This window comes from Neoarius graeffei, chromosome 21 (genome assembly GCF_027579695.1).
Source record: "Neoarius graeffei isolate fNeoGra1 chromosome 21, fNeoGra1.pri, whole genome shotgun sequence".
Classification (NCBI taxonomy): Eukaryota; Metazoa; Chordata; class Actinopteri; order Siluriformes; family Ariidae; genus Neoarius; species Neoarius graeffei.
The window spans coordinates 54,274,342-54,295,844 of NC_083589.1; the positions used below are offsets into that span (position 1 = coordinate 54,274,342).

The 21,503-nt window shown below is 41.2% G+C and overlaps 1 protein-coding gene across 1 annotated transcript in view; it reads right to left on the minus strand.

Moving 5' to 3' along the window:
* fbxo18 (F-box DNA helicase 1) overlaps positions 1 to 21,503 on the minus strand; it is a 58,577-nt gene that overhangs the window by 22,654 nt on the left and 14,420 nt on the right. The window contains exons 6-16 of the mRNA XM_060903341.1: positions 18,994 to 19,184; positions 15,864 to 15,938; positions 15,680 to 15,771; positions 15,319 to 15,487; positions 14,960 to 15,179; positions 5,547 to 5,634; positions 4,656 to 4,742; positions 4,427 to 4,563; positions 2,071 to 2,167; positions 348 to 511; positions 148 to 223 (exon numbers count right to left, since the gene is read on the minus strand). Coding sequence (XP_060759324.1) covers positions 148 to 223; positions 348 to 511; positions 2,071 to 2,167; positions 4,427 to 4,563; positions 4,656 to 4,742; positions 5,547 to 5,634; positions 14,960 to 15,179; positions 15,319 to 15,487; positions 15,680 to 15,771; positions 15,864 to 15,938; positions 18,994 to 19,184 — 1,396 coding nt within the window. The remainder of the gene's footprint in view (positions 1 to 147; positions 224 to 347; positions 512 to 2,070; positions 2,168 to 4,426; positions 4,564 to 4,655; positions 4,743 to 5,546; positions 5,635 to 14,959; positions 15,180 to 15,318; positions 15,488 to 15,679; positions 15,772 to 15,863; positions 15,939 to 18,993; positions 19,185 to 21,503) is intronic.

The window sequence follows — 21,503 nt, forward strand, 5'->3', positions numbered from 1 at the left end:
TGTTGTGCTGCTGTGACACTGTAGCTGAACGTGGTGTAAATACTGCTTGAGGATTTTTTTTTTAGTGACAGTATTTCCTTGATCATCAAGTAATCCTGACCTACCGTCTCCTTTGCAAATGGTTAAGACCTAATATCTGTGACTTACCTTTGATCCGTCTGCTCTCTGGCTGCATCAGAATCCAGATATCCAGGATTTGCTTCAACCCAAAATTTTCAACACCCTAAAAACAAGAACAACAAAGTCCGAGTTTCAAAAAGACTAACTGTATCCAACAGTCCAGCCAGCGATCTTATAAGAATACAGATAAATCAGTTTGTAGAGGATACAGGATCGTGTGAACTCACACCGACGATGTGGATCTTGCAGTTCGGGTTTAAGTCGGTGAGCCGTACCGCTTCACTGAACACGTTTGTATTACAGCGACACAAAATGGCCACTTTTCCTCCAACCTGGGTACGAGCTTGTTTTATAGTGTCCATATTCTCCTTGTCCTCTCCTCTCACACTGCCTGAAGAAACACTCTACTATTAAAGGAATAATCTGGAGTGATATGCTTTCTAGGTCTGTTTTCGCATTATTGGGAGTACATACTGTACGTTGAGTTGCTACCACAATCACGTCAATCGGATGTGTTTTGAGACGGTTCGTTTTTTGCGATTTCAACCGGAAAGCGCCAACACGGCAGTGTGAGGGGCATATCTTTTTGCCGATACAAAACGCTAGTTTTAAAACCATTGCAACGCTCAAAACAACATGACAGTTCTGTGGAAGTGAGTACAGGGTTCCTGCAAACAAAACGAAGTGTCCCTAGCTCTGCAAGTGCACGGACAGTGTGTGTAGAAGAGTAAATACAAAGCCAGTACCTTACCTGAAGTTGTTCTTCTCCAGACGCCATCTTCAGGGGAAAGTCCGTAAAAGTTGAGCGCCGAGCCCATCCTGCTGGAAATGCACAATTTCGTAGCATTTTACGGAAACACAGTCTATTTTTAGGTTGAAATTAAAAGTGCAAAAACATTACAGTCCAAGCCGGTTGGAATTTTGAATGGGAGGTCATGTGATGTCTCGTGAGACATGTTGTTGCCAGAAGTTCTCTCCACGTGAATGTGCAGCATACAGTAAAAGTTAAGCGGTAGAGAAGGCGACTAGCAAGATGGCAGAGGATCTCTACGAATTGGATTTTGCTGAGTTCGAGTTTGAATTCTACGGCTGCCTGTATTTATTCAAACCAGAATATACGGAGGAGGAGTTGCAAGAAGAAGAAGAACGAAGGAGAGCGAGAGATCTTCAGCAGGCGGAGATGGTTGCAATGCAGCCTAGAGTTGCTGGGAACTGGTGGTGTGCCTGTGGGCACTGTGAGCCCATGGCCACCGAAGAGGAGTGCCTCTGTTGCCAAGAGTGGGACCTTCAACACCGTGACGAGCCAGATGTTCCAAGAGAGGATGCATGGTGCTTCACGAGGATGGAGAACTTCCCTGGGCTTCTCGCGAGACATCACATGACCTCCCATTCAAAATTCCAACCGGCTTGGACTGTAATGTTTTTGCACGCAATTTCCTTTCAATTTCGACCTAAAAAATAGACTATGTTTCCGTAAAATGCTACGAAATTGTGCATTTCCAGCGGCATAGGCTCTGCACTCGGTGCTCGACTTTTACGGACTTTCCCCTGAAGATGGCGTCTGGAGAACAACAACTTCAGGTAAGGTACTGGCTTTGTATTTACTCTTCTACACACACTGTCCGTGCACTTGCAGAGCTAGGGACACTTCGTTTTGTTTGTAGGAACCCTCTACTCACTTCCACAGAACTGTCATGTTGTTTTGAGCGTTGCAATGGTTTTAAAACTAGATATGCCTCTCACACTGCCGTGTTGGCGCTTTCCAGTTGAAATCGCAAAAAACGAACTGTCTCAAAACACATCCGATCGACATGATTGTGGTAGCAACTCAACGTATGCACTCCCAATAATGCGAAAATAGACCTAGAAAGCATATCACTCCGGATTATTCCTTTAATACACTTTGATATTAATGCACAACTTTTAAATGTTAAAATGTGTTAAACCTACCATCTTGGCATCCACCAACCAAAATCTTTTTCACCTTTTTGCAGACGTTTAGGATCGTTGCACCAACGTAGGCAATCTCGGAGCCAAATCTAAAACTCTGGGGGGGGGGGGGGGAGACGACAAAAACCTGGCTGGTTAATATTTCAAAAACAAATCCAAGTCTCAAATGATGTCTAGATTTAACATTACACCTATAGGTAGGCGTATCAGACGCTCGCTGGCCGTGCTGTGAAAATTGTCCATGTAGACGCTCATGAGTTTCCAAATCTGTCATTGCTTAACTCTTGAATATTTTCTATCATTAAAAAGCTTATAATCTCTGCTTTCCAGAGAAATTCATCTTGTTAAGGTCTGTTCAGTACTTTGGGAGTAACAGCAGGTTGAATTTGGTACAACAGAGTAAAAATTCTGCTCGTGGGATGTCGAGAAACTGCCGGTGCTATTCTTAACTTAAGCGGTCAGGCTCTTTCTCTCTCTTCTGATCGGTTTCCGACTGGATTACTTGTCAATATCAATCAGATAACTTTTATAGGGATGTTCTCTCGCCCTCACTGTCTCTGATGAAGGATTCGGCAAAATTTTCCGTCTGCTAGTTTTGATGTTATGATTCACGGGAGACTATGAAGTGGGTTTTCATAGCTTTACCTACTTATTTATTTCAAATCAAACTGATTCATGTAAATAAATAACTAGTTTAGAATACAAGTGCAGCTGTTTTGATGAAAAATATTGAGATCCTAGTGGTCGGAATGAGATTTAAAAAAACCGGAAGTCAGAAACGCGAGCGTCAATTTCAGTTCAGTTAACGTGAATTGTTTCTTGGATGCAGATCAGACAGTGTTTTCGAGGTTCGCCTTGAAAGCTGTGAATATTAATCAAAATAATAATTTACATTCTTTCATATAAACACTAGTAGGCCCTAATTAGAAATCCAAAGCCTACAGAGCACAAAGAGGGGATTAGAAATAATCTTTTATTGCTTTTTTTATTTTGATAGAGAAATGGTAGATGTGAATGACATTCAATGCTCATTTATGCATATTTTATCATTAATATTGATTTCTCCTTCTTTGTGATGCATCAATGAGAGTTAAGATCAGCTTTATATTGCACAAATAAAGCCATTTCGTGAAACTTTGAAGAAGAGAGTGGACCGGTTTAACGGTTGTACCTAATTTGCATAATTAATACTAATTTGCATAATTTGTTTTTGCTCATTTTTCAAACTTTGTATTCAGTATACAACCATCTATGTGCCTGCAAATTTCCATGTAAATATCTTGAAAAATAGTTTTTAAAAAATAGTTATTAAGGAAAAACATTTGATCTCATTGGTTAATGAGGCCCGTTTTGGACCATGTGATCCTCCTACAGAATATTACGGCCATTTTCTAAAAATAAAGCCATTTTTTCAATCTTTGATTTGTAACATCTCAAGAACGGATAAACATTTTAATTCTGTAAAAAAGTACGTTGTTCTGCATTCAATTCTGAATTCAACGAGAGCAGTTTCAAGCAATTTGGATTGAATTTGAATTTTCACCTCACATGCCTACTATTAGTACAGTTATAATGAAGCTTTGATTGAGGGTTAACTTAGGCCAAGTTTACATTAGACCGTATCTGTCTCGTTTTCTTCGCGGATGCACTGTCCGTTTACATTAAACCGCCTGGAAACGCCAGGAAACGGGAATCCGCCAGGGTCCATGTATTCAATCCAGATCGTGTCAGCTCCGGTGCTGTGTAAACATTGAGAATACGCGGATACGCTGTGCTGAGCTCTAGCTGGCGTCGTCATTGGACAACGTCACTGTGACATCCACCTTCCTGATTCGCTGGCGTTGGTCATGTGACGCGACTGCTGAAAAACGGCGCGGACTTCCGCCTTGTATCACCTTTCATTAAAGAGTATAAAAGTATGAAAATACTGCAAATACTGATGCAAATACTGCCCATTGTGTAGTTATGATTGTCTTTAGGCTTGCCATCCTTCCACTTGCAAGTGGTAAGTGATATGCGCTGGGATCTCACACACAGCGGCTCAGTCCCGAATCACTGCTTGTGCACTACACTCGCGTGCTCTGTGAGCTGTGCAAGGCCGGAGTGCGCACCCTCCTGAGGGCACTCGCTGTTCAGGGCGGAGTGATTTGGAGCGCAGGATGCCTGCGGAGCCGAGCGTATCCGTGTATTGGTGTTGCTGTGTGCACGCAAATCGTGTATTGGTGTTGCTGTGTGCATGCTAATCGTTTTAAAAACGTTAATCTGATGATCCGCTGATACGGTCTAATGTAAACATGGGCTTACAAGCTTAAGCTTTTGTGTGTGTGTGTGTGTGTGTGTGTGTGTGTGTGTGTACCTGTGTTAGGTAGTACAGATGTGTGTGTGGAACAGCGTATAAAGCATTAACAGCTCCTCTGAAACTGTATATCTGCTGATGGGGATCTCCAACCAGGATCTTTCCACAGGTCTGAGAAAGCATGATGTCCATGATGACTAGCAGAAAGTTGGAGATAAAGTACATGATGATTGTCACCAGACAAACACACTCTCACTGTCTGAAAATATAGAGAAAATACAGAAGGTACCTGGAGTGCAATCCTGAGCTTCATCTATAAAAATCACATCATAGTCATGGAGTACAGGCTTCTGCAGCTGCCACAGTTTGAGGTAACCTGTCAAAATACATTTACATTATTTAGAAGTCTACAATGTGCCAACAATTATAATATGTTATTTATTGATGAATAAAAAGTCTTCATTTTTTTTTATCCACAACATGCACAAAACAAGTTAGTTCCTATCTATGATCAAGTTTTATCCACACAGGGTGTGACCCAGGTCTAACGAAAATCCATAATTAACAATTATTCCATGAAATCGACTCGTACATGAGCCGATAGCAGACGAGATGCATAGCACCGAGTCGACTATAAGCCATGTACGATGAGATAGAGTGGAAGAACCGTTTTATTCTATCCACATTCACTGGATTTTAAGAAAAAGAGCTTTCTCTTTTTTTCACGAATTCGATAAATAAAAACTTGATACAAAACGTCTGACAAAATTATTTCGCTTAGAATGTAAACAAACTGGCGAAATGACCGTCGCAACTTGTGAAAAATGCGATAATGATAATTCTTTTAAAAAAGTGATGCGTTCTTCCTATGAAATACTTTTATTCCATATTTTGTTGCTTTTTTGTATTTTGAGGGTTTTATTTTCGAGTCGAGTTTTTATTTCGTCCTTGGTTGGTTTAGTAACATGATCCACCATTTTGTTTTTCTCGACTCACGGTGTATATATGAGCTGATAGCCTAGTAGTAGAGTAGCCAATCAGAGTGCACGATTGCTCATATCCAGTGAATGTGGATCGAATAACGTTAGACTGAATGATGCACGACTAAAAGTAATGGTCAGTAGGTGAAGCATGTATTAATCTTTGCTCAGTATAAAAGTGAGGAATTTATTAAATTTACCATCATGGGTGATATAGCACGCCGCTTCTTTGGTGGGTTTCAGCTCAGTCATTTTCTTCCAGATGTTTTGTGCAATTTGTGCAAACATCTGGAAAAAGACACACGCCTAAAGATGAGAAAAGTTGCACTTTGGTGTAACTAAGGAAAGATTCATGTACATGGGTCTGTCTCAGAAACTGGGTACTGTGGGGGTCCCCCACTAAATATACTCACAGTCAATAAACTATACGGTTTTGAATGGTGATGTTGGTGTGAATTTGAAATAAAATGATGAAAGAAATAATACAGATAAAACTAAATTTTTGATGTGAATACTCTATTCAGAATTTGGCCAAAATTCTGCAAATTTGTGGAAAAATGGCGGCTTGATCTGGGACATGATAAATGGTCGACTACATCGCATTCCCTTAAAAAGGTTGTAGTCCACTGAAAAGTCTACAGTTATCACTAATTGTATTTTAACTTGTAACTTTATCCACCTAAGGATTGGTGCGCTCACAGAATAATCATAACCGGAATAAAACATCATGCAAAATATTTGATCACCGTTGTAACTCCATTTTCCGCAAACCCAAAACCAATACGATCGTGTGTTTTGATCTAAACGGAAAGCCTCAGGGTCGAGGTCACTACCTCACCAAAAGTAGTAACTTAAAATCACTACGCCGTATAAACATTTAGTTATAAATCTGCGATTTTGTTTTTTAAAAAGAAAGCTGAAAGTTAGGTATAGAATATGTTTCTTACAGAATATGTTATGATGGTAGCTGGTCTTGTATGAATTTCTGAGCTATAAAATGAGTAGCGGTCTATTTTTTACTGTAGCGTGTTATTTGTGTGCGGGGAAGGACACACATTAACAATTTGCATGTGTAGAATGGAATTTTCCACTCCAACAGTTAGAAGTTGATCGTGCTTCCATTTGCGGTCTTTCTGTTACGCGAGTGATCTGTTCGGACGTTATCGCTGAAAAGGTGAGTTTTGACAGTTTTATTTTGTTTTAGTCTTGCAGTATAAGGCAATAGAATGTTTCTTTTTCATCTTACTTTCATATTTCGTAGTGTTTGCATATTTTTGGCCAATAGTTTGCAACCATGGTCAATTTAGATCGAACTTTTGATAGAATCTATGGCCAGTCATTTTGCCCCGCCCCCGCCTCGCGCTCCGTCCGGTGCGGTAGTGATGTCCCGTTGCTCACGCGGCGCAGCAGAGACCCGCGCGACCTTCAGCCGGGACAGTCGCTGTTCTTTTACCACCGCCGTTATTCTCATCTTTCCGGTGTGTTCTTGATTTTTCCATTGTGTCCTATTTCGCCATATCAAATACCCAAAATGTATCATATCATTCATATTTAAGTGAGTAATCAGTTCAGTCATCATAACTTAGCATTATGAACAATCAAAAAGAGGAAATTTATTCAATATTTTCACTCATCTGTGAAGGAGGGGCTTTAATTCTTCATGCTGTAGTTATTTTATATGGAAATCAATTTTACAAAAGCATTTGAATTGTAATCAAAAAAATTTTCCACAGTGGAGGCCAGATAAAGCAAGATACTATCTTTATTCTTATTAAACATGACAAAAGAAACATTGAATGTTAGGGAAATGCAAAAAAAAAGTAAAATTAGAAAATTTATTTTTTGACCATAATGTCCCAAATGAGAGACCAGTTTCTGAGAGAGACCCATATATGTAGCTGTCTCAAGATGGAGAGAAGGGGGTTATGGGTGAGAGTCGCAGTGACCTGCAGAAGAGCCAATGAGCACGTCTCCAAAACATCAACTATGTGTTGTGTAAATCCGTAGTACTGCGTTTCAAACAAATGATGATTGGATGACCAGGGAAGTGTATTCTAGAGTGTTCGGATTGGGATCAGACCCCTACCCAAACTAGGCAATTAAAAAAAAAAAATGGAGCAGTTTAAGATATTGGTAAGATATTGAGTAAGACTTTCTGCTGTCTTGGGACATGCAACACTGCCCCCTAATGCACAATCATGTTCACGCATCCATTCATTCGTCTTCAACTGAAGCTGGAGCTGTGAGGCGTCAGCGTTACCCACTGCAGCCCATGTCCGTGTCGTGTCAAGTCAAGTTTATTTTTATAGCGCTTTTAACAATAAACATTGTCGCAAAGCAGCTTTACAAAATTTGAACGACTTAAAACATGAGCTAATTTTATCCCTAATCCATCCCCAATGAGCAAGCCTGGGCCGACAGTGGCAAGGAAAAACTCCCTCAGACGACATGAGGGAGAAACCTCAAGAGGAACCAGACTCAAAAGGGAACCCATCCTCATCCGGGCAACAACAGACAACATGACTATAACATTAACAGTTTTAACATGAAGTCAGTTTTGCTGATGTTATAACTCTTCATTGATGGAAACATGAGTGCAAAACTGTTCATGACAACTGCAGTCCTAAAGTTAGCAAGTCAACTGCAGTCCTCAGCCATAAAAGCATTACTGTAAGAGTCCAGAGCGTCCTCCAAGCATGACTTTTAACTGTCCACATGGGGCCGTCCTCCACAGGAGCGATGTGATGAGACTCCAACCAGACACAGGGCACCAGGATGGACCAGGCAGGTCAGCATCTCGATCCCAGGATTGACATGTAACTCAGAGGGACAGATTTGGGGGGGGGACACGTTGTTAGGTATGCCCAATGTCACCTGAATAAGTAGGAACAGTATACATATTGCACTGAGTACAAGCAGGGACTCCGGCAACTAACTATGACAGCATAACTAAAAGGGGAGAGCCAGAAGGTAACACAGGCATGAGGGAGCCCCGGGACATAAAGCAGCCAGCCACTACACCGTCAACAAACTCGAGTGAGCAAGCGAGTGGGGACTGACAGCATCCATACATCCCAGTTTACCAAACACTATGTCTGAGGACCCTCCAGATCTCCTCCTTTACCTCACAAACCCCATTAACAAAAGGCTTGACTAAACAGATATGTTTTCAGCCGGGACTTAAACACTGAGACTGTGTCTGATTCCCGAACATTACTTGGAAGGCTGTTCCATAACTGCGGGGCTTTGTAAGAAAAGGCTCCGCCCCCTGATGTAGCCTTCACTATACGAGGTACCAGCAGATAGCCTGCACCTTTTGATCGAAGTAGGCGTGGCGGGTCAAAGAGGACCAGAAGTTCACTCAGGTACTGTGGTGCGAGACCATTCAGTGCTTTAAAGGTCAATAGTAGTATTTTATAATCAATACGAAATTTGATTGGGAGCCAATGCAGTGTGGATAAGACAGGGGCGATGTGGTCATATTTTCTAGTTCTAGTAAGGACTCTTGCTGCTGCATTTTGAACTAACTGGAGCTTGTTTATGCACTTATTGGAACATCCAGACAGTAAGGCATTACAATAATCCAACCTGGAGATAACGAAAGCATGAACTAGTTTTTCTGCGTCATGTAGTGACATTAAATTTCTTATCTTAGCAATATTTCTGAGATGAAAGAAAGCTATCTGGGTAATGTTATCAATGTGAGTTTCGAATGAAAGACTGGGGTCAATAATCACTCCAAAGTCTTTTACTGCTGCACGTGAAGAAACAGAAAGGCCATCCAGAGTTACTGTGTAATCAGAAAACCTACTTCTAGCTGCATGTGGTCCGAGTACAAGTACTTCAGTTTTGTCAGAGTTAAGCAGAAGGAAGTTAACAAGCATCCAGTGTCTCATGTCCTTTACACATTCCTCAATTCTATTAAGCTGGTGTCTCTCATCAGGTTCGGCAGAAACATACAACTGTGCGTCATCAGCATAACAGTGGAAACTAATACAATGTTTACGAATAATATCACCCAGAGGTAACACACAAAGAAAAAAAGCAGTGGGCCCAAGACAGAACCTTGTGGAACACCAAACTTTACTTCAGTATGTCGAGAAAAATCACCATTTACATCAACATACTGATAGCTGAGCCAGGAGAGGGCCGTTCCCTTAACTCCCACAACATTTTCTAGTCTATCCAGAAGAATGGAATGATCAATGGTATCAAATGCTGCACTAAGGTCAAGCAGCGAGACACAGCCCTGATCAGACGCCAACAGTAGGTCATTTACTACCTTAACCAAAGCTGTCTCTGTGCTATGATTAGGTCTAAATCCTGACTGATACATTTCATGGATGTTATTCCTATATAAATATGAGCGTCACTGCTGTGCCACAGCTTTTTCAAGGATCTTGGAGATAAAGGGGAGGTTTGATATTGGCCGATAATTGGACAGCTGACAGGGATCAAGGTCAGGTTTTTTAATCAGGGGTTTGATAACTGCTAGTTTAAAGGATTTGGGTACATAGCCAATCCTAAGAGAAGAATTTATTATTTTTAGAAGCGGTTCAATTACTTCAGGTATTATCTGTTTGAATAGACGTGTAGGTAAGGGATCTAGTACACATGTTGAGGCTTTTGATGCCGAGATTAATGAAAGTAATTCAATTTTTCTAAGGGGAGTAAAACATTCTAATTGATCTGATACAGTTATATTGTTAACTACAGGATCACTTACATTAGTAGTTTGAATTTTTTGTCAGATATTCTCAATTTTGTCATTAAAAAAATTCATGAAGTCGTTACTACTACAGGTGTGCATGTGTCTATAGTGGACTTATTCCTGGTTAATTTTGCTACAGTATTAAATAGGAATCTAGGATTATTTTTGTTATCTTCTATTAGGGAGGAGAGATATGTTGACCTAGCAGCACTAAGAGATTTTCTATACTTCAGGAAGCTCTCCTTCCACGCTAATTTGAACACTACCAATTTTGTTTGACGCCATTTACGGTCCAATTTTCGAGTGGTCTGTTTTAAAGTGCGAGCGTCATCATTATACCAGGGTGCTAATTTTTTGTCTCTGACCATTTTCCTTTTAAGAGGAGCTACATTATCTAAGGCAGGGGTGCCCACAATATTTTGATTCGCGAGCTACTTTTAAAATGACCATGTTAATATGATCTACTCGGACTAGGTTGTTACCACTACTAGGCCTACTATGACTACTAGTTCTGCTACTACTACTACTAATAATAATAATAATAACAACAATAATGACACTTGTTTTGATTTATAAACATTCATATGCAATTTGTTTAATAATATGCAAACATGCATACAAAAAGGTGACTGAAATTTACATTCAAATTATGTTAAATGCATAAGCTTTGTACTCCTAAACGTATTTTTGTTCAAATCACTGTTAACTTTTATAAACCGCAAACTACTAATAAGTAAACATGAAACAAGCCCACTGTAAAAAAAAAAAAATGGGCTATGTTTAGAAAAAAAAGTTAAATGCATCCAGACAGGCATTGTAAACCCCAAAACATTTTTGTTCACATCAACTGACTTTTGTATAGCCTGCTAGACAGAGATTTGACATTTAGAACAATTTTATATAAAAACATTTTTCCTTCTTTTATATTTTTTTTATTTATTTTTTTAACCGTGGAACTTAGCAACAGCGCAACATTAATACATAGCATACTGATGTAGGCCCTAAATCAGATCTTAATCCGATGATGATCGGCACTGGAGGGAGTCAGAGAGGGCTGCATAGTCCGGACAGTAGCTGCTGGTAGCGAGCCTCAAGCAGGCCTCGAGATGATCGTCGGACATACTGGAGCGGTATTTGGACTTAATGATCTTCATATGCGAAAAGGCCGACTCGCACAAATAAGTGGAGCCGAACAATGCGGTTAAGGAGGTGGCACATTGCCGCATGTTCGGGTACTTCGCCTCCGTGAGTAAATTCCAAAACGGCCCATGCGCCCTGGACTTCAACTCGATGTCAGACTGCAGCATCAGCATCTCGTCTTGCACGGCAGACGTGTTCAGCTGAAACAGTGCCGCAACTTTTGAGGCGAGGGAATCCACCTCAGTATCTTCCCCGAATGGGTGGCACATGAATGTAGCTAGTGGCTCGAGCAAAGCAAAGTCTTGAAATCGCTTCTCAAACTCTGACTGGAGAATTTCAATCTGCTCAGTGTAGCGCGCACTGTTAAGTTGCGCAAACGCCCTCCCTTGCATCTCCAGCTCCGAGGCGAGGTTTCGGAAGTTTCCTAAATCACGGCGCTGCATCTTTGAAACCAGCAGTTTCATTTTACTGGTTGTCATGGTAACCTAATGTAACATTTTTTTTGACGCAGCGCTTGGCTGACATTTCGCTTCAGGGAAAAAGCGAATTTGTTTACATGTAAAAATGACCACGACGTTTTTTTTTTTTTAATTTCATAACAAATATATTAATATTTACATATCAAATCATGAGATCTACCATCCCTGCCTTCGAAATCGACCGGTCGATCGCGATCGACGTAGTGGGCACCCAGGACTAAGGTATGGCGGAATGTTGACTCTAAGCATTCAGTTGCCTGATCAAGTTCTGCAGGGGCCGACAGTGACCCAATCAAAGTTGATAACATTTATAAAGCTCTGTGCAGTAGTTGACGTGAATGTACATTTAATACAGTAGCATAGTGAGGTGCATATATTATTACTCAGACATAGTTTGAATGAGATAATGATCTGAGATAACAGAGTACTAAACTCCTGATCAGTAATGAGTTCATTAACCATTAGTGCTTTAGATGTAAGAGATCTAATATTTAATAGCCCCACCTTTAGATCAAAGGTGCTGGCAGCAGCTGTACAGTCAGTATGATCTAAATTTGATATTGATTAGGTTACTGGAACAAACTCTCTGAACATTTCTACTTTTTTGTTGAGCTCAGGGAACAGACACAGTCTCGATGTAGTGGACCGTAAGTGACGACTCTGTGCAGCTAGCAGACAGTCAGTTTAGCCTGTTTGTCTGCTCCCTGGCCTTGGCTCTGGATTGTCAGAAATTAACTAGACTATGACCTATGCTGCAGGAAATGAGAGCAGCACCTTCCCGAGTAGGACGGATACTGTCCCGCCCTAACAGGCCAGCAGTGCCCTCAAAATTAGCCCAATTATCTATAAAGCCCACACTGTTTTCAGAGCACCACCTGGACAACCAGCAATTCAGCGACTATAACCTGCTGTAAGCTACATCACCACGCCATATTGGGATGGGGCCAGAGCATACTACAGCATCGGACATCACCTTCGCTAATTTAAACACCTCTACAAAGTTACTCTTAGTAACCTCAGACTGACGAAGGCGTATATCATTAGCTCCTGCATGGATAACTATCTTTGAGAACCTGTGCTTGCCTAGGACCCTAAGATTACCTGCTATGTCCAGCACCCTGGCTCCTGGTATACACCTGACTAAAGCTGCTGATGCCCCTAAAGGCTGAGCTAATTTCACATGCCGTATGATAGAGTCCCCTATAACCAGAGCTCTTTCAGGTTTCTCAGTGGGTGCATCACTAAGGAGAACAAACCTGTTCGACACGTGACGAGGAGAGAAGTGGTGCTCCCGTGGGCGAGCCTCAGCGGTAGCTTTAGCTCTATGCTTATGCCGCCAAGTCATCACCCATTCGCCCCGCTGTAAGGGCTCTAATGCCGGAGTTGGGGGATTACTAACTCCACCTAGGGCATCCACCCTTTCCCCTACAGAAACTACATTGTTCTCATTCTCACTGACCTTCTCTAAAGCCTGGATACGCGCTTCTAACACTATAATCTTCTCAGTCAGAGAGCTAACTAATCTGCACTTATCACAAATAAAGCTATCACTAGCAATGGAGGAAGAATGACTAAACATCCTGCACTCAGCACACTGAACAGGCTGAAAGTGTGCCATGATGAAAGGATTCACGTACCTTAATCAAAGATCTGTTGATATTAAAGCAGATCTAATGTGGATGGCCTCCGCTTGTGGTCTTTACACAGGAGGAGAAAAAAAAAAAAAAGCTTCCGGTCTTGGCGCTCTTCCGAAAAAAATAGGAAAAAAAAACGGAAAAAGGAAAGCAAAAGTGGAAAGTACAAAAAGGAAAGCAAAAGTACAATAAAAAATGAAGAGGATACTGGAAAATTATTTGTAGAAGAAATAAAAAAAGATTAGTAATTAATGCCAACACTCGCGGAAAAAAAGACTCGTCGCAAACAACTCGGGAACCAGGAAGTGTGTAGCACAGAACGCGCATGTGCAACCCAAACACCATGTCCAAGTTATATGCAAGAATGTTGGAAGTCATACAGTACATTGCAAAAGTTTTAGATCCCCTATTTTTTTTCATACAAACTTTGTTATAAATTTCCATTTAATGACTTCATTACCGAGTCAGTATAAAAACATTTTAGGAGTTCCAAATGTTCATTTTCCAACACAAAATTAAACAAAAACTGAAGTCATTTTTAAACTTGCTTTATTTCTTAATTAACGTGTTATTCAATTACGTTTTCGGTTTGAGTAACCTTATATTGTGACTCGTATTGGCAACTAATCGCAATTAAATATTATACTTATCGGCCTATTCGGTTTTTAGCCGTGTTGAATTTAGTTCGTTTGGTCCACGGCAGGCGTCGCTTATCCGCGCGATCTTCACGAGACTTGTGCGAGACTTCGAAACGTGAAGTGTCAGCCAGGTGTCAGTGCCGCCATTTTGAAAACTGTTTTCCAAACGAAATATCGCACAAAAACGAGTTTAAATGATGATTACTGCCTACTTTTTTCAAACTTTCCTGATTGCTATCAAAACAAACAAAACTTCCGGCTTGATTACATCAGCGTTCGAAAGAGGGCGCGCGCGTCTTTGACAACGTTGGCAGATGTCGGTTACTTTGATTTCCGCTGTACATTTTACTTCCGTCCTACGATGTCTCGCACAGGTCTCAGCGAATCTCGTTTACGGCCGTTGCTTTGACATATGGACTGATATATTACAGAGCATATTTCAAACACTCAGAACTTGCTATAGCAGCGACAAAATAGCGATCAAAAATGCATTCCTATATTTAATAAAATGAGATAAATAGAATTTTGATAATAAAAAAAATGTGCCTTCAGTTCTACTTTAAATGTGACTGAAACAAATGTTTGTATCTGATCAGTGCATTACATAAGAGCACTTTTCAGATTAAAAAAGAAAACATAATGAAGGCTGCTGGATTTTGGTGCAAAATGAAGAAGCGAGTGTGACAGTCAAAGTGTCCAGAAGAACTGTGGCTGGTTCTGGAAGACGCTCAGTAAAACCTACAGCTCATTTCCGCATAAAACTGCACTCATTGGACCCGAGACTACTTTTTTTTTAATAAAGCAAAGGATTGTCTCACACCAAATACTGACTTTGTTTCATTTATTACGGCTTAGTGATTACTGTTTATAGTATTTTTTTAATGTTGAAAGATTTTTCATTATTTTTAAGCCATTTTTGGTCAACAGTACTTCTTTACATGTGCCTAAGGCTTTTGCACAGGACTGTACATCTGTTTTTCTATACGTGTCTGTCGGCACGCGTATTTTTACCTGCTTTTTGGATTCGCTCGGGTACTCCACAAGCCCGTTAGTATTCCTGTAGTGGTCCGGGACGTGCTCTGAGCCAATGCACTCATCCGTTGAGGAGCAGAAGCTGTTGATGGTTTGTGTCACAACCTTGGCGTTGACGAAGCCGCCGTGACCCTCAGGCAGCACCCAGGCTATCGTGAATGGCTTCAAGTTACTACAGAGCTTATTCAGATTTTTGTACCTGAAGAGGGAGGGGGGGGGAAAAGGGCACTTTTAATAAAATCCTCCATTTTCTCAGAACTTGGAGACTGGCAAGTAATTACTTCAAATGAGCCTGTCTTTCCGTCCAAACGGTTTTAAACTCAATTTTGAAAACTGACCTGTGTCCAATAGCTTTGTAGGCCATAGAGTGGATGGTCCTGCACTCTACATTAGAAGGAAAACTGCATTTGGCCTGCATGATTACTGACTTGTTGAAGGAAATGTAGAGGAAGCGCAGATGTGGTCTTTGCTGAGCATACTTCACGAGAGTCGTTGTCTTTCCAGTACCTGAGACATCAAAATACGTCAGCAAGCAGAACCGGCTTTTTGATGTTTATGTACCCGTGAGATAATCATACATGAAAAGAGCCCCAACATTATAAGACCAATAATCATGTCAAGATTACCGGCATTCACCGAAAGTGTGCAGAGTAACTGGTGATTAAGGTACAAATATAGTTTCAACTCAATGGTTCATACCGGCAAAAGCCATGATTTTGACAACGTGGTCTCTCTGGATGTCATGACTGAGGATCTGCTGCTGTTCATGAGTGACCTGTATCTGCTTTTCTCTGCACAGCGAGGTGAATAAAGTAAAAACTACAGTACATTCAAAATTTTACTCAAATGAACTCCGTTTAAAAGTGTTTAAATGTCCCTGTACCTGCCGTCACCATGACTCAGAGGCGGACGTGCGTTCTCCATCAGCTGCAACACGTAAAAAATATTGTAGTGCCACCTGAATGAGAGACAAGACACAGAAAGAACCTTTTTATTCCTTTTTCTATGAATCAGGGATCCTCAAAGTTCAAGTTCAAAGTGTTTGTCATATCCACAGTCAGGACGTGTCCTCTCGCACAATGAAATTCTTAGCTTGCTGTCCACCATGAATGCCAATTACAAATTAAGGGTTGTTTTACAATCAGGGTACAAAGTTTGTGTCACAGGGGTCCAAAATTCAGATTGATTCAAACTGGTTCTTGTACCAGTTTTTAAGTGAAGGACAAGTTAAAGAACAGATTTCAGGTAATTTTTTGACATGTGTGTATGGTAGTTTTGTGTAATCTGCTATAAGATGGGAGAAACAAATGAAGTGATTCTCGGAGAGGACTTTTTTTTTTGACAATTCAGAATCCGCTACTTCCATCGTGCTTTTAAATATAAGGCTGTAAGCTTTGTGTTAGTCGTCTCTAATATTTATGTCCCAATATCTTGACCATATTTTAGGATGAAAATAATCATTTTAGATATGTTATTTTATATTGAAAAATTAGCTGTCTCGGAGAGGACATTTTTTTTTACACAATTACATACTAATTTAATGTAACTGAATTGTCTTGGCCAGGCCTAAGGGTCCCATCTGCATCTCATCATTGCTGAGGAGTGTGCTCCCATCACCCAATCAAGCATCCAGCCAGAGCAGGTCATGATATATTTTTTACCATATTAACATGCCATTGTGTGTTATGCCTGATGTAAAGACTCTCGTCTCTGCGAGCCTACCACACAGATTTAATACTTGTCATTTTTAGGGCATACCTAACAACGTGTTTTCTTTCTCTCTCTCTCTTCCCCCCCCCCCATCTGTCCCTCTGAGTTACATGTTGATCCTGGGATTGAGATGCTGGCCTCTTCTGCCCCTCGGACCTGCTTGATCCATCCTGGTGCCCTGTGTCTGGTCGGAGTTTTATCGCACCGCTCCTGTGAAGGACGGCCCCATGAGGACAGCTGAGGGTTATACCTGTTAAAACTGTTAATATTATAGTCAGGCTGTCTGTTGTTGCCCAAATGAGGATGGGTTCCCTTTTGAGTCTGGTTCCTCTCGAGGTTTCTTCCTCATGTCGTCTGAGGGAGTTTTTCCTTGCCACCGTCGCCACAGGCATGCTCATTGGGGATAGATTAGGGATAAAATTAGCTCATGTTTTAAGTCGTTCAAATTCTGTAAAGCTGCTTTGCGACAATGTTTATTGTTAAAAGCGCTGTACAAATAAACTTGATTTGATTTAATTTGATCAAAATAGTCTGAAAACTTACTGGCATTCAACATTAAAACTTAACTAATGTTTCCAATGATATGGAACCAAATATTTGTTTTATGGTATAAAGAATGATTTAAGTGCATCCCTTTTGGAGCTACCTGTGGTCAAAAAAGCACTTTTTCTAAATGACACGAGTAATTTTGCTAAATATGACATATTGCCATACATTCACCAAAAATAACGTTATCACCAAATTTCTTTTTGCATAGTAAATAGAGCTATCACAGGGCTACAATAAACAACCAAGTTTATTTAGTCAAGCCTTTTGATATTAAGTGTTAAATGTGATTTTTAGCTTGCGTACCCTGATTGTAAAACAACCCATAAATAAATAGGCAGAAGAAGTGGTACAAAGTAAAGGCAATATAGTGTAAAATAAAAGCAAAAAAAAAAACCCCACCTAGTATAGTACAAAATAAAAATAAGGCAATGATCGGACGTAGCAGCAGAAGGTCAACGTGTAAACAGTCAAGGACAGTTTACAGGGAGGTAGTCCATGGTTATAGACTCCTGTCAGCTGTTCAAGAGTCTGATGGCGGTGGGAAAGAAAGAGTTCTTTAGTCTGACAGTCTTACATTTCACACTTTTGTACCTCCCACCTGAGGGCAGAAGTGTGAACAGTCCGTGCTGGGGGTGGGTGGGGTCTTTGAGGATGGAGGCAGCTCTCCTGTGGACCCTGCGGTGGTAGATGCTCTGCAGAGAGGGTAGTGGAGTTCTGGTGATCCTCTCAGCAGTCTTCACCACCCTCTGCAGGCGTTTGCGGTCCATAGCTGTAGCACCACACAGTGATGCAGTTGGTCAGGATGCTCTCTTCTGTAGAAGTTGCTGAGGATCTTGGGCGACATACCAAACTTCCTCGGCCTCCTCAGAAAGTACAGTCGCTGTTGGGCCTTCCTAACCAGCTGCGTGGTGTTAGGTGTCCACGTGAGGTCGTCACTGATGTGAACACCCAGGTATTTGAAGCGGCTCACCCTCTCCACCTTAAGCTCCTGGATGAACAGTGTCTCCTAGCCTTCCTCATGTCCACTGTCATCTCCTTCGTCTTGTCCATGTTGAGGGTGAGGTTGTTATCATGACACCAGACTGGCCACCTCCCTCCTGTAGGCCGTTTCGTCTCCGCCAGTGATGCGTCTGATCACTGCGGTGTCGTCCGCGAGCTTCAGGATGATGTTGTCCTTGTGGATGGTGACACAGTTGCGGATGAACAGGGTGTAGAGGATGGGGCTGAGGACGCATCCCTGTGGGGTGCCAATGTTTGTGATGATGCTGGTTGAAGTCCTATTACCAATCCTGACAGTCTGGGGCCTGACAGTCAGGAAGTCGAGGAGCCAGTCACAGAGAGTGGGGTGCAAACCAAGTGTGGACAGTTTATGGATGAGTTTGTGGGGGATGACCGTGTTGAAGGCAGAGCTGTAGTCAACAAAGAGCATCCTGATGTAAGAGCCTTTGTTTCCCAGGTGGGAGAGGGCATAATGGACGGCAGCAGTGATGGTGTCTGAGGTGGACCTGTTGGGCCTGTCGGCATACTGCAGGGGGTCCAGGGTTTCCAGTATGCTGCTCTGAATGTGGGCCAGTACCACTCTTTCTCAAAGCACTTTGAGATGATTGGAGTGAGTGCTATCGGCCTGTAATCATTCAGGCACGTGGGTGGGCTCTTTTTATCTGCAAAGAGCTGATGTGGCTACAAGCTTTCATCCAAACCAAAAGAGGAGCAAAGTGTCAATCACACCACCACGTCATTGGTTATTATTTTACCTGTTAGTTATGGTAATGTTCGTGTTCTTCATGGCGAGGAGAAACGTAGCCACGGCCCACAGGAACTCCGAAATCCTATCTGGAGTCAGTAAACAGCCAGAGGTTCGTAAACGAGCCACCAGGTCCAGGACATCCTTAATCCCGTCTGCAAGAATCAGCATCAGGGCCATGGCAGACCAGGGGTTTGGTCCCTACAACACATCGTTTTTATGTTAATCAACAATCATAATATACAACAGTTTATACCATAACAATGCTGAATTATCTGATCTGATTGGTCAGAAAGGGTTGATTAACGTTATTTAACAGCAGCTCCGATACTAGTTTAAATCTCAGGTTTATATTAACCTACTCAATCTAATACCTTTCATCAGTAATGGAGTACACAGGGACCTGTATGGCTCAAATGACATAACATGCAATTCTTGAGATGGTGAAGTTCTCTGTAAGAAGTTTATTTAGCATTTTTGAAGAGAGTCTCCAGTGTCAGCGCTTTATAGGTTTACAGTTAAACATAAACCTGTAACTAAGCTACCCGACATGGACCTTTCTCAGGAAATTACATGACTAGGTGCATTTTTAGTCTTAGTAACTGTAACAGAGGGAAAAAATAAAGATGCATGTGAGAGAACTGTTTACAGCAGATGATATAACGTAAGCGATAAGAGGAGCTGACTTGTTTTGTGGACATTCCAGAACATTCATTACGAGAGACACAGACCTGTGCAGATATGAGCTCAGCCTTTGTCTGTGTAGGGTATATGTATGTACTATTGGTCTCAAGTGATTAATCTCATTAAATCAGTCTCATTAACTCATACCATTGAATCAGTCTCATTGAATCATACCATTGAATCAGTCTCATTGAATCATACCATTGAATCAGTCTCATTGAATAGTTTTCATTGAATCAGTCTCATTAATAATACCATTAATTTTGGCGTTTAATAATAAATTACCAAACAGCTAAATGTATTACTTACCGTATTACAAAGACAGCCAATAGCACTTACGTACACTTTCGAGTTCTTTGAAATTGTGTGACTTCAAAAATATCGGTACAACAACAGACACAGTTTAACAGAATAATTGGATTTATTATAACAATGATAAAAAAAAAAAAAACAGTGATATATCTGTGTGTGTGTGTGTGTGTGTGTGTGGATGTGTGTGGCCTTATGGCCTAAAACAAAAGGGTTAGCTTTGATTGCTAGCTAAGGTGTGTTTGTGTGTAGGGGAGGTGAGTCACCATGTGGGGTTGAGAAGAACAAAGGATCAGCTCAGATTTGCTAATTCACTAGCTTATAACATTCCTAAATCCACTGAAACCTTGATGAGGTCAAAATATGTGTAATTATGAAATTAAAGGTGTTAGGAAGGAATAGAGAAAAAGAGCATGCAATGCTTATCTTTTAAACAACTGAGAGAACATAGAACAATGTAGAACACAAAATTAAGTATGCACAATTTAAACAGTTCCTGAGTTTAAATTCACACTACTTCATAAAGCTAATTCCTAAGACTAGTTTCTGTGCCCAAAATACTAGTCTTACTTCCAGTATGTTGCTTATGCAAGATTATAGAGATGTTCCGAGACTTTTGGAGTCCACAGGAGCACGTGAGTCGATTCCGTGGAAAAACAGAGGAGGATCCTTGGTCCGACGCTTTGTCGTTTGTGAAGAAAAGTCTTTGATCAAACAATGTGCACAGCGCTTTAGTCAGAAGGAATCCGGTTGCTTCTAACTTTAAATTAACTGCTTTGGGCGGCAGTCGTAACGTTACTTATAATAAACAAATGAAAACCGGTTGTACTCAATCTGAGTGACATAGCGCGATTTAAGTAGTTTTACCGTGGCCAATGGTAAACGAAAAACGCGCTGAAATCTTCTTTCTTGCCAGGCAGAAGTTGTGATTTCAGACGGTCCGGAGAGAGCACCTCTTTTTGTGTCTGTTACCACGTGGTTCACAGAGCCAAAGAGAAAGAGAGTAGCGTTGCTCAGTTACTTATGGCTTCATGGAGGATGTGACATAGGAAATCCCGCCCAGGCGTGACGTAGGTCAACGCGGAAGTTGGTTGATGGGAAATGTAGTTCTTAGAGAGACAGGCTGTTGTACCTACAGTCTGATTGGGAGATAGAAGCTACGGGACATAAATTTAAAAAAATGGCCCGCTCAGAAATGCATTGACGCCAGGATTCAAACCGACATTGCGAAATCTGTCCTTTCCTGGGCAGCGTGGTGCTGACATAGTCAGTATGCAGTGGCACCACATCGCGACTGTGGAATTACTACCCGAGGCTGACATGCCAATGACCATCTTACATTCTTAAAGCTAGACTGCCTTTCAGATTTTTCAAGTATCGGTCATAAAAAGAATTTTCCCCGACACCCAATTATTTTTGTTGAGTGGACCGAAAGCTACTGAATTCGAATCATGGACTTCCAATTTTATTCATTTTTTAAAAATAGAACAATTAATGAATTTAGGGCCACGTTGCCCTAAATTCTCC